Below are 18,054 nucleotides of genomic sequence, written 5' to 3'. Positions count from 1 at the left end.
CTTGGTTAGACTGCACCTGGAGTACTATGTGCAGTTTTGGTCCCTTTACCGTGGGAAGGATATTATTACCATAGAGGGAGTGCAATGAAGGTTCACCAGACTTGTTCCCGGGATGGTGGGACTGTCCTGTGAAGAGAGATTGGGGAAACTGGCTTGTTTTCTCTGGAGTTTTGAAGAATGAGAGGTGATCTCATTGAAACCTACAAAATATTTAAAGGGACAGACAGGGTAGATGCAGGTAAGATGTTTCCCCTGGTTGGGAAGTTTAGAACCAGAGAACACAATTTTAAAATAAGGTGAAAGCCACTTAGGACTGAGATGAGGAGAGGGTTGTGAATCTTTGGAATTCTCTACCCCAGAGGGCTGTGGAAGCTCAGTCATTGAGTATATTTACAGCAGAGATTAACAGATTTCCAAATACCAATGACATAAAGGGATATGGGGATAGTGTAGGAAAAAAGCATTGAAGTGGTTGTTCAGCCATGATCATATTGAATGGCAGAGCAGGCTTGATGGGCTGAATGGCCTACTCCTGCTCTTATGTTCCTAGACCCCAAGCTTTGGAATACCATCCCTACACCTCTCCACCTCATTTTTCTCCTTTAAGCACTCCTTAAAAGCAACCTCTTTGACCAAGCTTTTGGTCATCTGACCCAATATCTCCTTTTACGGCTCCATGGGCACTTCATTTTATAATTCCCCTGTGAAGCGCCTTGGGACGTTTTATTACTTTAAAGGCTCTAAATAAATGTAAGTTGTTGAACAGGAAGGAGCATCCAGCAACAAGACCTGAATGATTCAATGGAGAGTTGAGATACTGTAGTACAGAGCAGGAGTTTCTTTTTAAGGAAAAATAGTGATATTATGGTTTTGATCCTGATTAAACATTTGTTGGGACTTCCAGGGAACGGCAGGGCCTACCTCTGGCTGGTTGCTAGGGCGGGGCGGCCTAGTTGCTAAGGAGAGCCTCGGCCCCCGGTGGATTATGGGAGCGGGCGACGTCACGGCGGCGGCAGCATTCAACAAGAAGAAGGCAGTCTAAGGAGAAGTTGTGGCTCCGGTTCCGACCTTCACTATCAAGTACGGAAACAGAGAGGGAGAAAGAAAGATTGATTCAATCGGGGATGGTAAGAAACTGTAAGGTCTGTAAATACGGGGCGGGAGCGCTGTGTGGATTTGTAGCTGGGATTCTTTCTTGCCAATAACCCGAGGAGGGTGAGCAGGCAGCGGGAGTTCACTTTACTGTGGGCGGTGTGACTTCTAACTAGTTAAACTTCAGTGGAGGGAGGAAGTACTGAGTGAAGAGTCTAGAGTACGCTTTACACAGGGATGGAGATTCTGCCAACGTACTGGGATATGCCACCCTTGAAATTTCTCTTCAATAACAAGTTCTGCTGTCTGCTGGGCACTTATACTTGTCAGTTTTCTAATGAGTATTGACTAATTATGGGGGTGGGACAGAGAGGAAGTAAACCCTTAGCCCTTTTAGATTAGGGTGGTTCTAAGGTCAGATACCTAGTGATGGAAGGTTGGAGCCAACCCAACCCTCTGTGGCTGTATTGTTAATCCAGTGCCTGAATTAGGCAGGTATACAATGCTCTAGGGCTCAGCACCCTGTGAATCTATGCTAGTAGCTGGTCCCCATGTAGAACTACTGACAGGAATAACAACCTTCTGTGTGTGGCAATGTAGCTAAAAATCTATATCCTATGCAAAACTTGTCTGCCAACCCCTCTCAATTCATTCTTTTGTACCCTATTGTATGGCATCTTGTCAAAGACTTTTGAAACTACATACGACTGAGCTACTTGTATCCAACAACCTAATCGCTTCTTCAAAATTCAACTACATTGTTGTGACGTGCTCATCTTTTCAGAAGTTCAGTTGAGAATCTGTAAATAACTCCTTTGTCAAAATAGGCAAACAGTGCATCTCTAACATAAAAGCAAGATACTGTGGATGCTGGAAATCTGAAATAAAAACAGAAAATGCTGGCAATAGTCAGGTCTGGCAGCATCTGTGGAAAGAGAAGCAGAGTTAACATTTCAGGTCTGTGACCTTTCATCAGAACCCTTTATGCATCTCTAATTATTCCTTCCAACAGCCTACCTATAAATGAAGTCAAAACCAATCATAGCAACATCTTTGGAAGGGTATATTGGCCTTAGAGAGTGTGCAGTGTAGATGTGCTGAATGGTGACCTGTTATACTGTGAATGACTGTCTCTATGACACTGTTTACCACAATGATATCTGGACTCCAAGGGTTAAATTACAAGGAGAGGTTACACAGCCTAGGGTTGTATTCCCTCAAATCTAGAAGGTTGTGGTGGTTTGATCGAAGTTCCTGATATTAAGGGGAACAGAGAAGTTCGATAGAAACTATTTCTGCCAGTTGGGGAGTCTAGGACTAGGGGTATAGTCTGAAACCTAGAGTCAGACCTTTCCGGAATTAGGAAACACTTCTACACAAAGATTGGTAGTTTGGAGCTCTCTTCCACAAATGGCAATTGATGCTAGATCAGCGGTTAATTTTAAATTTGAGATTGATATATTTTTGTTCACCAAAAGGTATTAAGGGATATTTGACAAAGCTGGGTATATGGAGTTGGGTTTCAGATCAGCCATGATTGCATTGAATGGTGGAATAGGCTCAAGGGGCTAACTGGCCTACTCATGTTCCTATGATACTATTTAAAGACTTTACCATTTCCTGAGGGTCCACCCAAATCCTTCAATAACATCAGATGCTTGACATAGCTGAAAAGACCTTGATATTACTGGTCTGGCTATCCACTATTATTTCCTTGTTAAACTTATTGCTAATTCCACTGTTAGCCTGGCATAGTTGACTAGAAGTAATGAGGCTTGTGCTCAAGTTTTCATATATTTGACATGACTGAGTCGGTCAGACCAAAAAGTACAATTTCCTAAAGTCAAATAAAGCCCCTTCCTGCAGGAATGCTCCTGGAAATTATGCTTTTGAAACAAGAGTTTCTATGGCAACTTCAGTGAGTAATTTGTGAGCACCTTGATAAAATAAGTTTTCTGCATGCAGTACTTTATTTTGACATGTTGAATGTCAGATGTTCTAGAATTGGGAGCTCCTCATCTAAACTTGCACTTGTATAGTGCCTTAAATGTAGCAAAGTGTTCCAAGGTACTTTGTAGGAGCATAATCAGACAAAACTTTACACTAGACCAAATGAAGTATTATAAAGGTGACTCAAAGCTTGGACAAATAGGTTAGTTTTTAAGGAATGTGTTGAGATAGAGGCAGATAGGTTTGGGGAGTGAATTCCACAGTTTGTGGTCTGGGCAGCAGAAGTCACAATCACCAATGGTAGGGAAAAGGAAGTGGATAATGCACAAGAGGCCAGAGTTCAAGGAACAGTTGGTAATGGGAGGGGTGGGGTGGGGTGCGGGCACTGAAGAGACATTGTAAAAGAACCCTCACTACTTAGGGTAACCCAAGGTGATAATACAAGTCCATGGTAGCTGTAACTTTCCGTCATGTCCCAAATTAATTCTTCTGTTCTTGTTCAGATACATTTTACACAGTTTGATTTAAATAATCATAAATTACACATTTTGACAAAATCAGAAGAGTAGAGACGAAGTGGTCAATAGGCCAGCAGGACGAGAGGCAGGTTCCCCCTTGTCCTGACTCACAGCCGTGAAGCCTAAGTCTATTTTAACTCCCAGGCCTTATTACCACAGTGCAGGCCCGACTCACCCGAACATGACACAAATTATGTGAGGCTGGCAGGTAGAAGTGGGCATGAGAGGCAGCACTGTCATATGTTGGAATGTTTCCCAGCAGTCAGTTGAGTGATTGGGGGGTGGGGTGCAGCAGTTGCAGCCAGACACACTCTGTCTGTGGAATGGAGGAGATGCTTTGGGCTGAAGAGCCCAAGGTTTCCTTCTGGAACTCTAAGGAATACTCCTACTCCTGACCGGCAAGGAAACCTATTACAAAAAAACATACCTTCTCTGCCCTTTTCTGGACTTGGTGTTCCGTGGCATCTGGTACTCCTGGTGAGGTTGGCATCCCAGGTGCTGAACGCATGTCACAACATAAAAATCGCTTGGTGGCTGAATGATGTGCTCAAACCTTAACGTTTATTACCTTACTCTGCTCAAAACACGCATGTTAAAGTGGCAAGTGTGGTATCAGTCAGATGAGTACCACATTGCAAATATTTTAATTTCCCCACGCAGCAAGTTGTCATAAGTGCTGGGGGATAATTCAAATTCAACTTGAAAAAAATTCTTCAATTTTTCGCCAGTTTCTAAAAGTTGAGATTTTAAATTAGTTTCTATAATCTTACACGAAGCCATGGCGCAGATTGCCTTGAAGGAAAAGTTTGAAATCATTTTATGCCCAATTACCTTTGTGATAAATGTGGCAATTAACTAAGATGAGCATTAATGGCCTACTTAGTAGTTGTAAATGCATTTTTAATTTGCAGAAAGATTGAGTGACAGTAAATTATTTGAAGGTGGGTTCATTATTTTTCTTTGGTATCAAAACATAATGAATCCATTTGGGGATTTTAATACTAAATATTGCACATTGTGTTGGGATCTTTAGTGCTAAATATTGCTTATTGTTCAGATTGTGCAATCACTGAAATACAAATAAGGAGTTTACCAGCTTTCTAATAAATCATATTGAACAAACAAACTCGTTGATTTCAGTGCTCAAAGTAAGACTTAAATTTTAACCTAATTTAATATTTTTCATAGCTTGGAGTGCACTGTTGAATTAAATCTTAAACATTGATTTATAAATTTCAAGCTGGGTACTGCTTCTTGCAATAGAGGTTTGAATGCATTATGGTTTAATTTATTTGTAATATCTTATACTCTGAGGACCTCAATTCCATTTGGGTTCAGTTACCATTCTGTGATTTTTTTTTTTAAACCAAGTTGAGAGCAGTTAATATCAAGGCGCCAATCTGTAATTATTGGTGGTAATCCATTTTTCTAGAGCTCAGATGATGATTGTACAGACTAAATATAATTTCAGTAATTAAGAATTAGGGCAGACCTGATGTTAGCTTGGCTTTCCCACACATTCTTGGAAGGCAGCAATTCATTTTTTATAATGGCCCCAAGGAATATAAATTTTAATGAATAATTGATATAAGAAATCTAGAGCATTAAACATTGATGCAAATCAATGTAAAAATTGAAGGATAGCGTTTTGACATTCAGAATGAAGTCATTGGTGATGTGGGTGCTTAGAAAATGACTAGAAATGAAAGGCTTTGTAAAAGTAAATAAAGTCAAATAAAATATCAATTATTTCAAATGCCCTTAGTGTTGCCACATTGTGATGGTTTATTTGACTACATGGGCAGGAAAGTGATTTGCTTCCAAAGCTCTGCCAGTATTGCCCTGAATAAATGCAGGAGAGCACTTTCAAACTGCAGAAGTTGTCAAAGTGCGCGAGTGTGACTGGAATGTGCAGCCAAGGCCAAAGTGGAATCAGAATGCTTGAAAATAGGGAAGAGTGAGCATCTCAGTATTGAAGCCATGGATTTTTATTAATTTGGTCTAATAATGTTTTTGTTTTGTTTTTAATTGGGGTGGGGGGAGATATTGAGTAGGCCAGTTGGTTGTCATAGTACCCAAATCAAATGATCAGCATTCAAACAAGCAAAGAGGGAGGAAACTAATTGGGATTGTGGATTAGATACTGTTCTTTACCTCTAGGACCGGGTTCAAATCTTGCCCATAGGAAGAACATCTCTGGCCATAAGGGTTTTGTGTGAAATAAGCTTGTGTAGTCTCAATCCATTTGGGATGCTTTGGCCTATGGTACAGAGTTGTCTCTAATTCAGTACTAATGGACACTTCGGGAGAAACCACAGGATGGCTGCTGTAGCAAATTGGAAGAATGTCAGGGTAGGCTAAAGGCTGGGGCGTGTTTTTTTAGGGTAGAATATAGAGACCTTTACTCTGCATGTGGTTGTGTTGTACTTGACCTGGGAATACTTGAAATGGAAGGTCTACCATTCCACAGCATTAATATCCCTCGCCTTGATGGGCACATTTTTTTTCCCCCAAAAAATGATGAGTTTTTTGCTGCATGTAGCCCACTCATTCCAGCAGACACCATGCATGTGATTCAGTGTCATTGTTTTTTTCACAGTTTATTTAATCGCTTAAGAGGTGAATAATCGCAGGTGAAATTTTCTCCATTCCTCAAAGATAATTAGAGTCGTAGTCATGTAGGGCATAGAGGAGGCCATTCGGCCCATTGAGTCCATGCTGGCTCTCCGTGGAGCAATCCAGTCAGTCTTGCTCCACTGCTCGATCCCTGTAGCCCTGCCATTTTATTTCTTTCAAGTGCCCATCCAATTTCCTTTTGAAATCATTGTCTCTGCTTCCACCACCCTCGTGGGCACCAAGTTCCAGGTCATTACCACTCGCTGTATATTAAAAAAAAAAGGTTCTTCACATTCCCCCTGCGTCTCTTGCCCAAAACCTTCAATCTGCCCCCTAGTCCTTGTACGATTAGTTGATGGGAACAGTTTTTCCTTGTCTAACTTATCTAAACCTGTCATAATCTTGTACACTTGCATCAAATCTCCCCTCAATCTCCTTTGCTCCATGGCAAACAACTCCAGCTTTTCAAAACTAACCTTGTAGCAGAAATCCCCCATTCCTAGAACCATTCTGGTAAATCTCCTCTGCACCCTCTTGAGGACCCTTGCATTAGACGCCTGCTTTAGGTCGGAAAAAGAACCCAACCCGAACCCGACTGAACCACAGCAGACCTGAGCCCGACCTGGCCCGAGTCCCTCCAATTTTTCCCCTGAGCCCAACCCAACCTGAACCCGCCACTACCTGAGCCCAAACATCGCTTTGCTTACCTTCCCACTGGGAAGCTCCACTGATCTGCAGCGCATGCGCGGTGATGTCATAGTGATGTCATCGCGCACTGTACTGACTCAGTTTCGTCCCGGACTCCCAGCTCAGGTAAGTTTCTTTTAAATTTTGATACTTACCAGCAGAGCACTTGCTGCGTGTATCCGGCCCGACCCAACTCGGCCCAGCCCGACCTGACCCGAGCCCGAAAGTCGGCCCCGGAAGATGGGCCTGACCTGACCCGAACCCGACATGTTGTCGGGTCCCATCGGGTAGCAGGCCTCTAACTTGCATCCTTGCTAAAGTGCAGTGGCCAGAACTGGATGCAGTACTCCAGTTGAGACCTTACCAGAGCTTTATAGACGTTCAGTGTAACTTCCCTGCTTTTGATTGAGCAAAAGCTTTCAGGTATCTGTTCACTGTCGCAATCTTTTATTCTACTTTAACTTTGTTGCGTTCCACAGGTCTCAGCTGTAAAGAAACTGTTATGTTTCATGATTATCTTTGTGCATATCCTTGTAGCTTTCATTTCTGTTCTCAATCGTACATTTGTCCAGTTCTTTAAGGCGCTTAATCAACATATAACTCTGATGGGGGCATAGGGTGATTACAATATTTCTAAACTCTAGTCTCTCTTAGACTTGCATGTTTTATATTTGCACCCTAAAGTTTTTTATGATTGCAATTTAATTAAGTTCTTGCTGCACAATCTGTGCTTTACATCAGTTTGAAGACCTGGATCAGATTGGCTCTCGCTTTTTTCTAAAGATGCTAAATGCAATTTTGTCTACCGATCCTTTATTACTTGAGTATTGCATCAAAGGTTTACAGAGTATATATTTGCAAGCCTTTTGCCCAGTTAAGACTCCCTCAGCTTTAAAAACACACTGGAATAGCCATTGATGGCGTTGAGACCATTAGCCTTCCTCTCTTTATTTGAACTAAAGCACTCAACAATGACAGTGACTGATGTACTGTGAGTTCCACTTTCTTGACTTCATTATTAAGCTATGATTATTTTAATATATATGGTCCTCACTGGGGAATCTAGTTCTGTTTTCTGGCCTATTTATATATTTTTTGATCTTTTTGAATACTATCCTGGTCTGATCACCTGGCTACCTAACTTTCTAAGTAATGATCTCTAGAAAGTGCTGTCCACCATGTCATTTGTGAATTGTGCAAACAGCAAAGAACCAAGTACAAACCTCTGGCACATTGCAAGTCATTATTTCCCTGTCTATATAGAGGCTTATTCCATCCTCCCTCCCTCAAGAGCCATCAACAAGCTCAATAATTTTCTATTAATTCCATTCTTTTTTTTATCTTGAATGTCTCAGATGGTGAATCTTATAAAATATATTCAGAAGAAACCTCCAATTCCATAAAGCTGAGTTACTTCAAAAACTCATTTTTTACATGCTGTTGACCATTTAATATTACTGTATGTTGATTATAGCTGGTCTTCATCCATCCATAAACATTCTTTACATGGGGAATCATGTAAATCAAGATATTGACTGAAGCATGTAATTTTTCTTGCCCTGTCAGAACTCGACAATCAGCAGCAAAAATATATGATCTGATTAAAGCTATTGGTATGTGAATGTGGAAAATTATAAATTGTTGATCTCTACCCAGGAGTATCAATTGAGTTTTAGAATAAAAGCACTGAATTGGGTTTTTGTGAAAAACTTAAGTAATGAGGTTTTCAATTGAAGATGCCAGTCTTAGTTTTTTTGCAGGCCATTTTCATGGTCATTAGACCTTCAAATAAAATGAAAATTCCTCTTTATTCAGAAACCTTTTCAAAACTTCAGGAATTTTTATTTGGAAGCTTATTGTTTCTTACAGTAATAAACTTGAGGGATTGTACAAGATAAATGAGAAAAAAAGTTTGAGTCTTAATGCAGCTTGTTTTGTGACTACAATGTATTTCTGAGCTGCATTGAAATTTTTGAATTTCCCTTTCTTTCCTTCCAGGCATGCAGTTTCCAGAAGCTGTTTTCTGTTGGGGAAGAGTTTGATGATGATGTAAGTGATATTCTATGTTGTTGATGTGGCAACATATTGAATGATAAAAGTATCCTATTTATGTTTTGAGGTTCAATCTCTTATATGGTACATAAGAACACTAGCCTTTCACTATTTTCAGAATAACTTTACATATCATAGCTACCTGGAACTGAATGTGCTGTTTCTAACTGACAAATGGGACTCAACCTGTGAAATACTGATTGCCCAATACACATTTTCAGACTTTGTGCCATATTACCTATTTAACCATGCTGTTATTCTATGATTTTTTTCAGCCATGTTTTCCTCTGAACTGTGCTTAACATAGTTTACAACACTATGATTTTTGTACATTTTAGTCGGGTTGAGTTACTGGTTGTGGAACTTTCATCAAAGTGCAATGCCTGAGCATCTGGACATTCTGGAGTTCTTATATCAGCACTCTTTTAAAATGGTTCCTACTGATGACTTCACAGACTGATCTATAGACCAAAATTTAGGCATAGATCCCATTTCAGACAAATAACCTTTTCTGTTGGTAAAATAAATTTACGTTTTCTAAAATCTGAATCATCCTGCATGTTTAACTATGGTTTCCCAGAGTTTGGAGAAACCTGACCTTGATTAGGCCAATACCAAAAAGGTAAGAGAAAGGGGAGAAATCATCAAAATGTCTTTGAATCATCATTCTGATTCACAACATTGTGGACTTATGATCAGCAACTGGAATTGAAGGAAAACATTTGATAAACTTGTTGAATTTTACATTTGATATTCAAAGTAATAAGACAGAAATTATATTTCATTATATTATATTTCATTGCAGTAACTGCATCCCTTTCAGTAACACAATACATTAAGAATACGAACATACGAATTAGGAGCAGGAGTAGGCCACTTGACCCCTTAAGCCTACTCCACCATTCAGTAAGTTCATGGCTGAACTGATTGCTCCACATTTCCACCCTCTTGCTTATCAAGAATTAGAGCAAGATGGATAGTTAAATGAAGTGTGACCTGTGATAAAGCACAAATGTTAATTAGGTGTAAGTCTGAGTACAGAGGAGCAGCGTACACTCTAACTTTGTTTTGGAATGCGCAGGTAATTTGATTATGTGTGTGGCCCCTTTACATATTTGCCCGGCCGAGCGGGCCAATAACTTAAAGGGGTCAACTTGTGCACAGCCTGCACAGGGACTTTCAGGTTTCTTCGCAGCCCCACATCTTACAGGGGACAGTGCAGAGAAGTATGGTATTAGTAGTTGAATGCAATAGTAACCAACTGGCACTTTCATTGTTTCACCAAAATCCGATGAAGTTGGTTTAGTTGGCCAGTTAAAATGCAAGTGAACATTTGCAATTTGAAAGTGGTGACTGTTCCACTTGTAGCCCTTTGATTGGCATGGATTTATTTATTTTCGTCATTAGCACTGGTGTTTGGTAACTTTCAACAACAGTCATATTTGATTTTGTAATGTTACAAAGTTGACAGTAATTGAGGATAATTATCTTGTAGGAAAGCACAGAATTCAGCCAAACGCTGCTTAAAAGTCTTTTATCTTGTGGACTGAAATATGTTTTATTGTTGTACTGTGTTCACTCTCTACTGCTTGTTTTTATTGGGTAAGTGTGCTTTTCTTTCCCCCCTTCATTCACTCTGCATAGTCTATATTTGTGCTTCTCAGTTTTACACTATATTTGTGTTTTGGGTCACAGCACAGTATAAAATGTTACTGAGCCTTCATGGTGGTAGACAGCAACTCCCAGTGTCTACCATTGAAGCATAGCATGCAAGTCTTGCCTTTTAATATGGAGTCCATAAAACAATAGATTTCTGTTGCCATCTGAAAGTTGGCTACTTTGAGCAACTTGCAAGCTTTTATAAAGTACCACAGAGTAGCTTGTGACTAAGGTCATGACATGAGTCGGGGACAAGTAGCAAAATGGATAGCAAGTTGGCTGCAAAACAGAAAAGAGTTGGGGTTAATGGTACTTACTCAGATTGGCAAATGGTGGGAAGTAGTGTTCCACAAGGATTGGTGCTGGGACCACTGTTCACCATTTGCACAAGCGAGTTGGAATCGGAAGTATAATGGCAAAATTTGCAGATGGCACCAAATTTTGGCTGTAGTTAATACAAAGAGAACTGCAACAAAATAGAGGAAGACATTAACCTTAGAAAATGGATGGCAAATAAACATCCATATAGATGTGTGAGAGATAGTACATTTTGGTAAGAATAAGGAGGTCACTTACTCCTTGGAAAATAAGTGCCTAAATTAGGTAGAGGAACATGAATCGGAGGTACAGATACACAAATCACTGAAAGTAGTGATGCAGGTTAATAAGGTAATAGAAAAGGCAAAGCCGTGGGGTTCACTTTTTAGATGGACAAAATTGAAAAACAGGGAAGTTGTGTTAAACTTTTATTAGCTGAGATCATTGTGGATAGCCCAAACAGGGAGGTGGTCATACCACAAGTAAACACTACTCAGGCAGAAAGGGAATGGGTGACTGCCAGGCAGAGTAGAAGAACTAGGCAAGTAGTGCAGGAGTCCTCTGGGTCCATCTCCCTCTCTAACAGATTTTCTGCTTTGAATCCTGTTGGAGATAGCTTCTTGGGAATGCAGCAAGAGCCAAGTCTGTGGCACCACGGTGGCTCAGCTGCAGAGAAGAGAAGGAAAAAGAGTGAGAGTGCAATAGTGAGGGGATTCTATCATAAAGGGCACAGATAAGTGTTTCTGTGGCTGCAAACGTGACTCCAGGGTGCTATGTTGTCTCCCTGGTGCTAGGGTCAAGGATGTCACGGAGCGGCTGCAGGACAGTCTGAAGGGGGATGATGAACAGTCAGTGGTCGTGGTTCACATTGGTACCAACGACATAGGTAGAAAGAGGGATGAGGTCCTGCAACAAGAATTTAGGGAGCTAGGCAGCAGATCAAAAAACAGGACCTCAAAGGTTGTAATCTCTGGAGTGCCACGTGCTAGTCAGTATAGGAATAAGTGGATAGAGCAGATGAATGTGTGGCTGAAGAGATGGTGCAGGAGGAAGGGCTGGGTCTGGATCACTGGGTCTGTTTCTGGTGAAGATGGGACCTGTACAAGTTGGGTGGGTTGCACCTGAACTGGAAAGGGACCAACATCCTTGCAGGGAGGTTTGCTAGTGCTGTTGGTGGTGGGGGAAGGGGGTTTAAACTAATTTGGCAGGGGGTTGGGATACAGTAGGGGGTGATGCACAGCCAAATATAGAAGAGAAACTAAGTCAGTCTGGAAGGCAGAGCAAATATAGATCTGTTCAGGCACAAGCAAAATAGTGCAAGGCTGGATTGCATCTATTTTAACGCAAGGAGTCTTCCAAGTAAAGCAGATGAATTGAGAGTGTTGATTAACACATAGGAATATGATATTATTGCTATCAAAGAGACATGATTGAGGGAAGGGTAGGACTGGCAGCTCAGTATTGCAGGGTATAGAATTTTTAGACGTGACGGGGGTTGGGGGGTTGTAAAAGAGGAGGTGGCATTGCACTGTTGATCAAGGAGTCAATTACTGCAGTAAGGAGGGATGATATCTTAGGTTCCTCAAATGAGGCCATAAGGGTAGAACTTGAAAACAAAAAGGGGGCAATCGCTTTGCTGGGAGTGTACTACAGGCCTCCAAACAGTCAGGGAGAGATAGAGGAGCAGATATGTAGGCAAATCTCGGAGGTGTGAAAATAATAGGGGATTTCAGTTTCCCCAGAATTAACCAGGATAGTCTTAGCGCAAAAGGCTTAAAGGGGGCGGAATTCTTAAAGTGCATACAGGAGAGCTTTTTGAGCCAGCACGTAGAAAGTCTTACAAGAGAAGGGGCAGTACTGGACCTAATCTTAGGGAATGAAGCCGGACAAGCAGTGGAAGTGTCAGTGGGGGAGCATTTCGGGGATAGTGACCATAACTCTGTAACATTTAAGGTAGTTATGGAAAAGGACAAAGATGGACCGTAAATAAACGTACTAAATTGGGGGAAGGCCGATTTCAAATGATAAAACAGGATCTGGCCAAAGTGGTCTGGGAGCAGCTACTTGTAGGAAAGTCTACGTTAGACCAGTGGGAGTCATTCAAAAAGGAAATAGTGAGAGTTCAGGGCCAACATGTTCCCGTAAAGCTGAAGGGTAGGACCAATAAGTCCAGGGAATCCTGGATGTCAAGGGATACGGAGGGTTGGATAAAGAAAAACGAAGGAGGCTATGGCAGATTCAGAGGGCTGAAAACAGCGGAGGCCCTAGACAAGTACAGAAAATGTAGGGGGGTACTTTAAAAAATAAATAAATAAATTAGAGCAAAGAGGGGGCTTGAGAAAACACAGGCAGGCAAGATAAAGGAAAATCCCAAGGCGTTTTATAAGTATGTTAAGGGCAAGAGAATAACCAAGGAAAGAGTAAGGCCCATTAAGGATCAAAATGGCAATGTGTGTGTGGAGCCGGAGGACATTGGTGAGGTTTTAAATTATTTTTCATCTGTGTTCACTGTGGAGAAGGACGTTGTAGGTGTAGAGATCAGGGAGGGGAATAGTGATATACTTAAACTAATTAGCATTGAAAGAGAGGAGGTTTTAGCAGGCTTAAAAATGGAGAAATTCCCAGGCCCAGATGAGATGTATCCCAGGCTGCTATGTGAGGCAAGGGAGGAGATAGCAGGGGCTGGCACAAATTTTCAAATCCTCTCTGGCCACAGGAGAAGTGCCAGAGGACTGGAGAACAGCGAATGTGGTACCATTATTCAAGAAGGGTAGTAGGGATAAACCAGGTAATTACAACCAGTGAGTCTAACATCAGTGGTAGGGAAACTGTTGGAAAAACTTTTGAGATGGTATTAATCTCCACTTGGAGAGGCAGGGATGAATCAAAGATTGTCAGCATGGCTTTGTTAGGGGGAGATCATGTCTAACAAATTTGGTTGAGTTTTTCGAGGAGGTGATTAGGTGTGTAGATGAGGGTAAAGCAGTTCATGTAGCCTACATGGACTTCAGTAAGGCTTTTGATAAGATCCCGCATGGGAGATTGGTCAAGAAGGTAAGAGCCTGTGGGATCCAGGGCAATTTGGCAAGTTGAATCCAAAATTGGCTTAGTGGCAGGAGGCAGAGGGTGATGGTCGAGGGTTGTTTTTGCGATTGGAAGCCTCTGACCAGTGGTGTACTGCAGGGGTCAGTGCTGGGACCCTTGCTGTTTGTAGTGTACATTAATGATTTTGATGTGAATATAGGAGGTATGATCAGTAAGTTTGCAGATGACATGAAAATTGGTGTCGTAAGTAGTGAGGAGGAATGCCTTAGATTACAGGGCAATAAGATGGGCGGAACAGTGGCAAATGAAATTTATTCCTGAGAAGTGTGAGGTGATGCATTTTGGGAGGACTAACAAGGCAAGGGAATTTATAATGGATGGTCGGACCATGAGAAGTACAGAGTGTCTAAGGGACCTTGGTGTACCTGTCCATAGATCACTGAAGGTGGTTAGGAAGGCATATGGGATTCTTGCCTTTATTAGCCGAGGCATAGAATATAAGAGCAGGGAGGTTATGATGGATCTGTATAAAACGCTAGTTAGGCCACAGCTGGAGTACTGTGTACAGTTCTGGTCACCACACTATAGGAAGGATGTGATTGCACTGGAGAGGGTGCAGAGGAGATTCACCAGGATGTTGTCTGGGCTGGGGCATTTCAGCTATGAAGAGAGTTTGGATAGGCTAGGGTTGTTTTCCTTAGAGCACAGAAGGCTGAGGGGGGGACCTGATTGAGGTATACAAAATTATGAGGGGCATTGATGGGAAGAAACTTTTTCCCTTAGCGGAGGGATCAATAATCAGGGGGCATAGATTTAAGGTAAGGGGCAGGAGGTTTAGAAGGGATTTAAGGAAAAATGTTTTCACCCAGAGTGTGGTTGGAATCTGGAACACACTACCTGAAGGGGTGGTAGAGGCAGGAGCCCTCACAGCATTTAAGACGTATTTAGATGTGCACTTGAAATACCATAGCATACAAGGCTACGGGCCAAGTGCTGGAAAATGAGATTAGAATAGTTCGGTGCTTGATGGCCGGCATGGACACGGTGGGCTGAAGGGCGTGTTTCTGTGCTGTATAACTCTATGACTTGGTTAGATTGCACAGAGTCTCTTTCTTATTATAAAAGGGACGTAGAGGCATTGGAGAAGGTGCAAAGATGTTTCCTAGAATTATACCACAAGTGAGAGCGTATACCTATCAGGAAAGATTGTCCAGGTTGGGGCTCTTTTCTCAGAGAAAACTGGAGGTGGCATGATTATTAGTGAAGATAATGAAAGGGTTTGATAGGGTAAGCATAGAGAAGATGGGTGGATGATGTTCGGCACAGACTCGGTGGGCCGAAGGGCCTGTTTCAGTGCTGTATCTCTAATCTAATCTAAAGATGGCCTGGATTTTGTCGTCTACAGCAAAGCGGTGACATTTGCTGCTGACTGCACTGAGAAATATGAACTTGCCTGGATCGTTGGCTGCAGTGAGAATTTCCACTTCTTGCTGCAGCATGGTCTAATGTCAGAAGGATTAGCAGCATGTCACATTGCCAGTGAAGTCATGCCTCTAATGACATCTCGAGCTGAAGGCATGCCCCTTGGGGTCTGTCTTCAACTCAAAGGCAGGAGAGTATTTTACGATCTTAAATGTGTGTGGAGAGCTTTTCAGAATACCCACCTCTTGGACGTTTTGCTGTCCGTGACATGGGACAAACTGTGTCTGTAGGTGTGATCAAGTCAGTTTCTAAGAAGGAATCTTCTGTGAAAACTACCAAGGCTGCAAGTAAAATATTAAAGAAGTGAATATCACCGCTGAACCCTAGCATTCAGCAAACCCTGTTGAGACTGACATCACGAAAACATTTCCAATGACCCGGAGAAGGGTGATATTTGTAACAATACAATTTAATTTGTTACAGAAAATGCTCTTTGAACCTGCTGCAGAATCTTGCATTGCAATTATGCAGGTTTTTCTTAAAAGTATAAAGCAACATTTTAAAGATACATAAAGATGTGTAAATTGATTATGGTGTGGCACTAGCTGTTGAGCTGGGGGAATTATTTGGTTCTAAAAAGCTCTTTATTTTAACAAGAAGCGCTGCCACAATTACAGTTGGCAAAATATAACCTAGTGGAGACCAAGTCCTGGCTTATGGAGAGATACAGCACTACATTGAGAATACCCACCATCGTGCTTTGTGGCACCACCACCATCCTAAATGGGATAGATTTCAAACAGATCTAGCAACTCAAATTTGGACATCCATGAGGCACTATAGGCCATCAGCAGCAGCAGAATTGTATTCAACCAGAATCTGTAACCTCATGGCCCAGCACATCCGTTGCCCCCTCGCCCCCACTAATCTACCATTACCATCAATCCAGGGGACCAACCCTGGTTCAATGAAGAGTGTATGAGGGCATGCCAGGATCAGCACCAGGCATACCTAAAAATCAGGTGTCAACCTGGTGAAGCCACAAGACAAGACTACTTGCATGCCGAACAGCAGAAGCAGCATGCAATAGTCAGAGCTAAGTGATCCCTCAACCAACGAATCAGATCTAAGCTGTGCATCCTGCCCCGTTCAGTGCCACATGATGGTGGACAATTAAACAACTGGCAGGAGGAAGAGGCTCCATAAATATCCCCATCAATGTTGGGAGAGCCCAGCACATCAGTGCAAAAGACAAGGCTGAAGCATTTGCATTTATCTTCAGCCAGAAGTGCTGAATGGATGACCGATCTCGGCATCCTCCTGAAGTCCCCAGAATCACAGAAGCCAGTCTTTAGCCAATCCGATTCACTCCACGTGATAGCAAGAAACGGCTGAAGGCACTGGATACTGCAAAGGCAATGGGCCCTGACCACATTCCGGCAATAATACTGAAGACGTGTGCTGCAGAACTAGCTATGTCCCTAGCTAAGCTGTTCCAGTGCAGCTACAAGACTGGCATCTACCTGGCAATGTGGAAAATTGCCCAGTTATGTCCTGTACACAAAAAGCAGGACAAATTCAACCTGGCCAATTACCACCCTATTAGCCCACTTCTGATCAGCAAAGCGATGGGAGGGGTTGTCGATAGTGCTATCAAATGGCACTTGCCCAGCAAGAACCTGCTCACTGATGCTCAGTTCGGGTTCCGTCTGGGCTACTCAGCTCCTGGCCTTATTACAGCTTGGTCTAAACATGGCCAAAAGAGTTGAACTCCAGAGGTGAGGTGAGAGTGACTGTCCTTGACATCAAGGCAACATTTGACTGAGTATGGCATCAAAGAGCCCTAGTAAAACTGGAGTCAATGAGAAATAGGGGGAATGCTCTCCGCTGTTTGGAGTCATACCTCGCACAAAGGAAGATGGTTGTGGTTGTTGGTCAATCATCTCAGTCCAAGGACATCACTGCAGGAGTTCCTCAAGGTAGTGTCCCAGGCCCAACCATCAGCTGCTTCATCAGTGACCTTCCCTCCATCAGAAGCTCAGAAGTAGAGATGTTTGCTGATGGTTGCACAGTGTTCACTATTCATATCCTCAGATACTGAAGCAGTCCATGTCCATATGCAGCAAGACCTGGACAATATCCAGGCTTGGGTTGATAAGTGGCAAGTAACATTTGTGCCACGTAAGTGCCAGGTAATGACCATCTCAAACAAGAGAGAATCTAACCATCTCCCCTTAACGTTCAAAGGTATTACCATCACTGAATCCCCCACTATCAACATCCTGGGGGGTCAACATTGAGCAGAAACTGAACTGGACCAGCCATCGAAATACTGTGGCTACAAGAGTAGGTCAGCGGCTAGGATTTCTGCAGCGAGTAACTCACCACCTGTATTCCCCAATGTCTGTCCACCATCTACAAGGCACAAGTCAGGAGTGTGTTGGACCACTGTCCAGTTGCCTGGATGGGTGCAGCTCCAACAACACTCAAGAAGCTAGAGACCATTCAGGACAAAGCAGTCTGTTTGTTTGGCACCCTATCTACCACCTTCAGCATTCATTCCCTCACAGTGGCAGCAGTGTGTACTATATACAAGATGTACTGCAGAAACTCACCAAGGCTCCTTCAACAGCACCTTCCAAACCTGTGATCTATACCACCTAGAAGGACAAGGGCAGCAGATGCATGGGAACGC

At 42.4% G+C, this 18,054-nt stretch overlaps 1 protein-coding gene across 1 annotated transcript in view; it reads left to right on the top strand.

Moving 5' to 3' along the window:
- Positions 1–999: 999 nt before the first annotated feature.
- The window catches only part of hrob (homologous recombination factor with OB-fold), a 55,142-nt gene continuing 38,087 nt past the window's right edge, over positions 1,000–18,054 (top strand). Inside the window, exons 1-2 of the mRNA XM_068013286.1 lie at positions 1,000–1,127; positions 8,862–8,912. Coding sequence (XP_067869387.1) covers positions 1,125–1,127; positions 8,862–8,912 — 54 coding nt within the window. The 5' untranslated portion in view covers positions 1,000–1,124. The remainder of the gene's footprint in view (positions 1,128–8,861; positions 8,913–18,054) is intronic.

The sequence above is a fragment of the Heterodontus francisci genome, chromosome 33 (assembly GCF_036365525.1).
Source record: "Heterodontus francisci isolate sHetFra1 chromosome 33, sHetFra1.hap1, whole genome shotgun sequence".
Taxonomy (NCBI): domain Eukaryota; kingdom Metazoa; phylum Chordata; class Chondrichthyes; order Heterodontiformes; family Heterodontidae; genus Heterodontus; species Heterodontus francisci.
The sequence above is the reverse complement of the archived record's forward strand: the minus strand, read 5'-3'. Positions and strand labels throughout refer to the sequence as shown.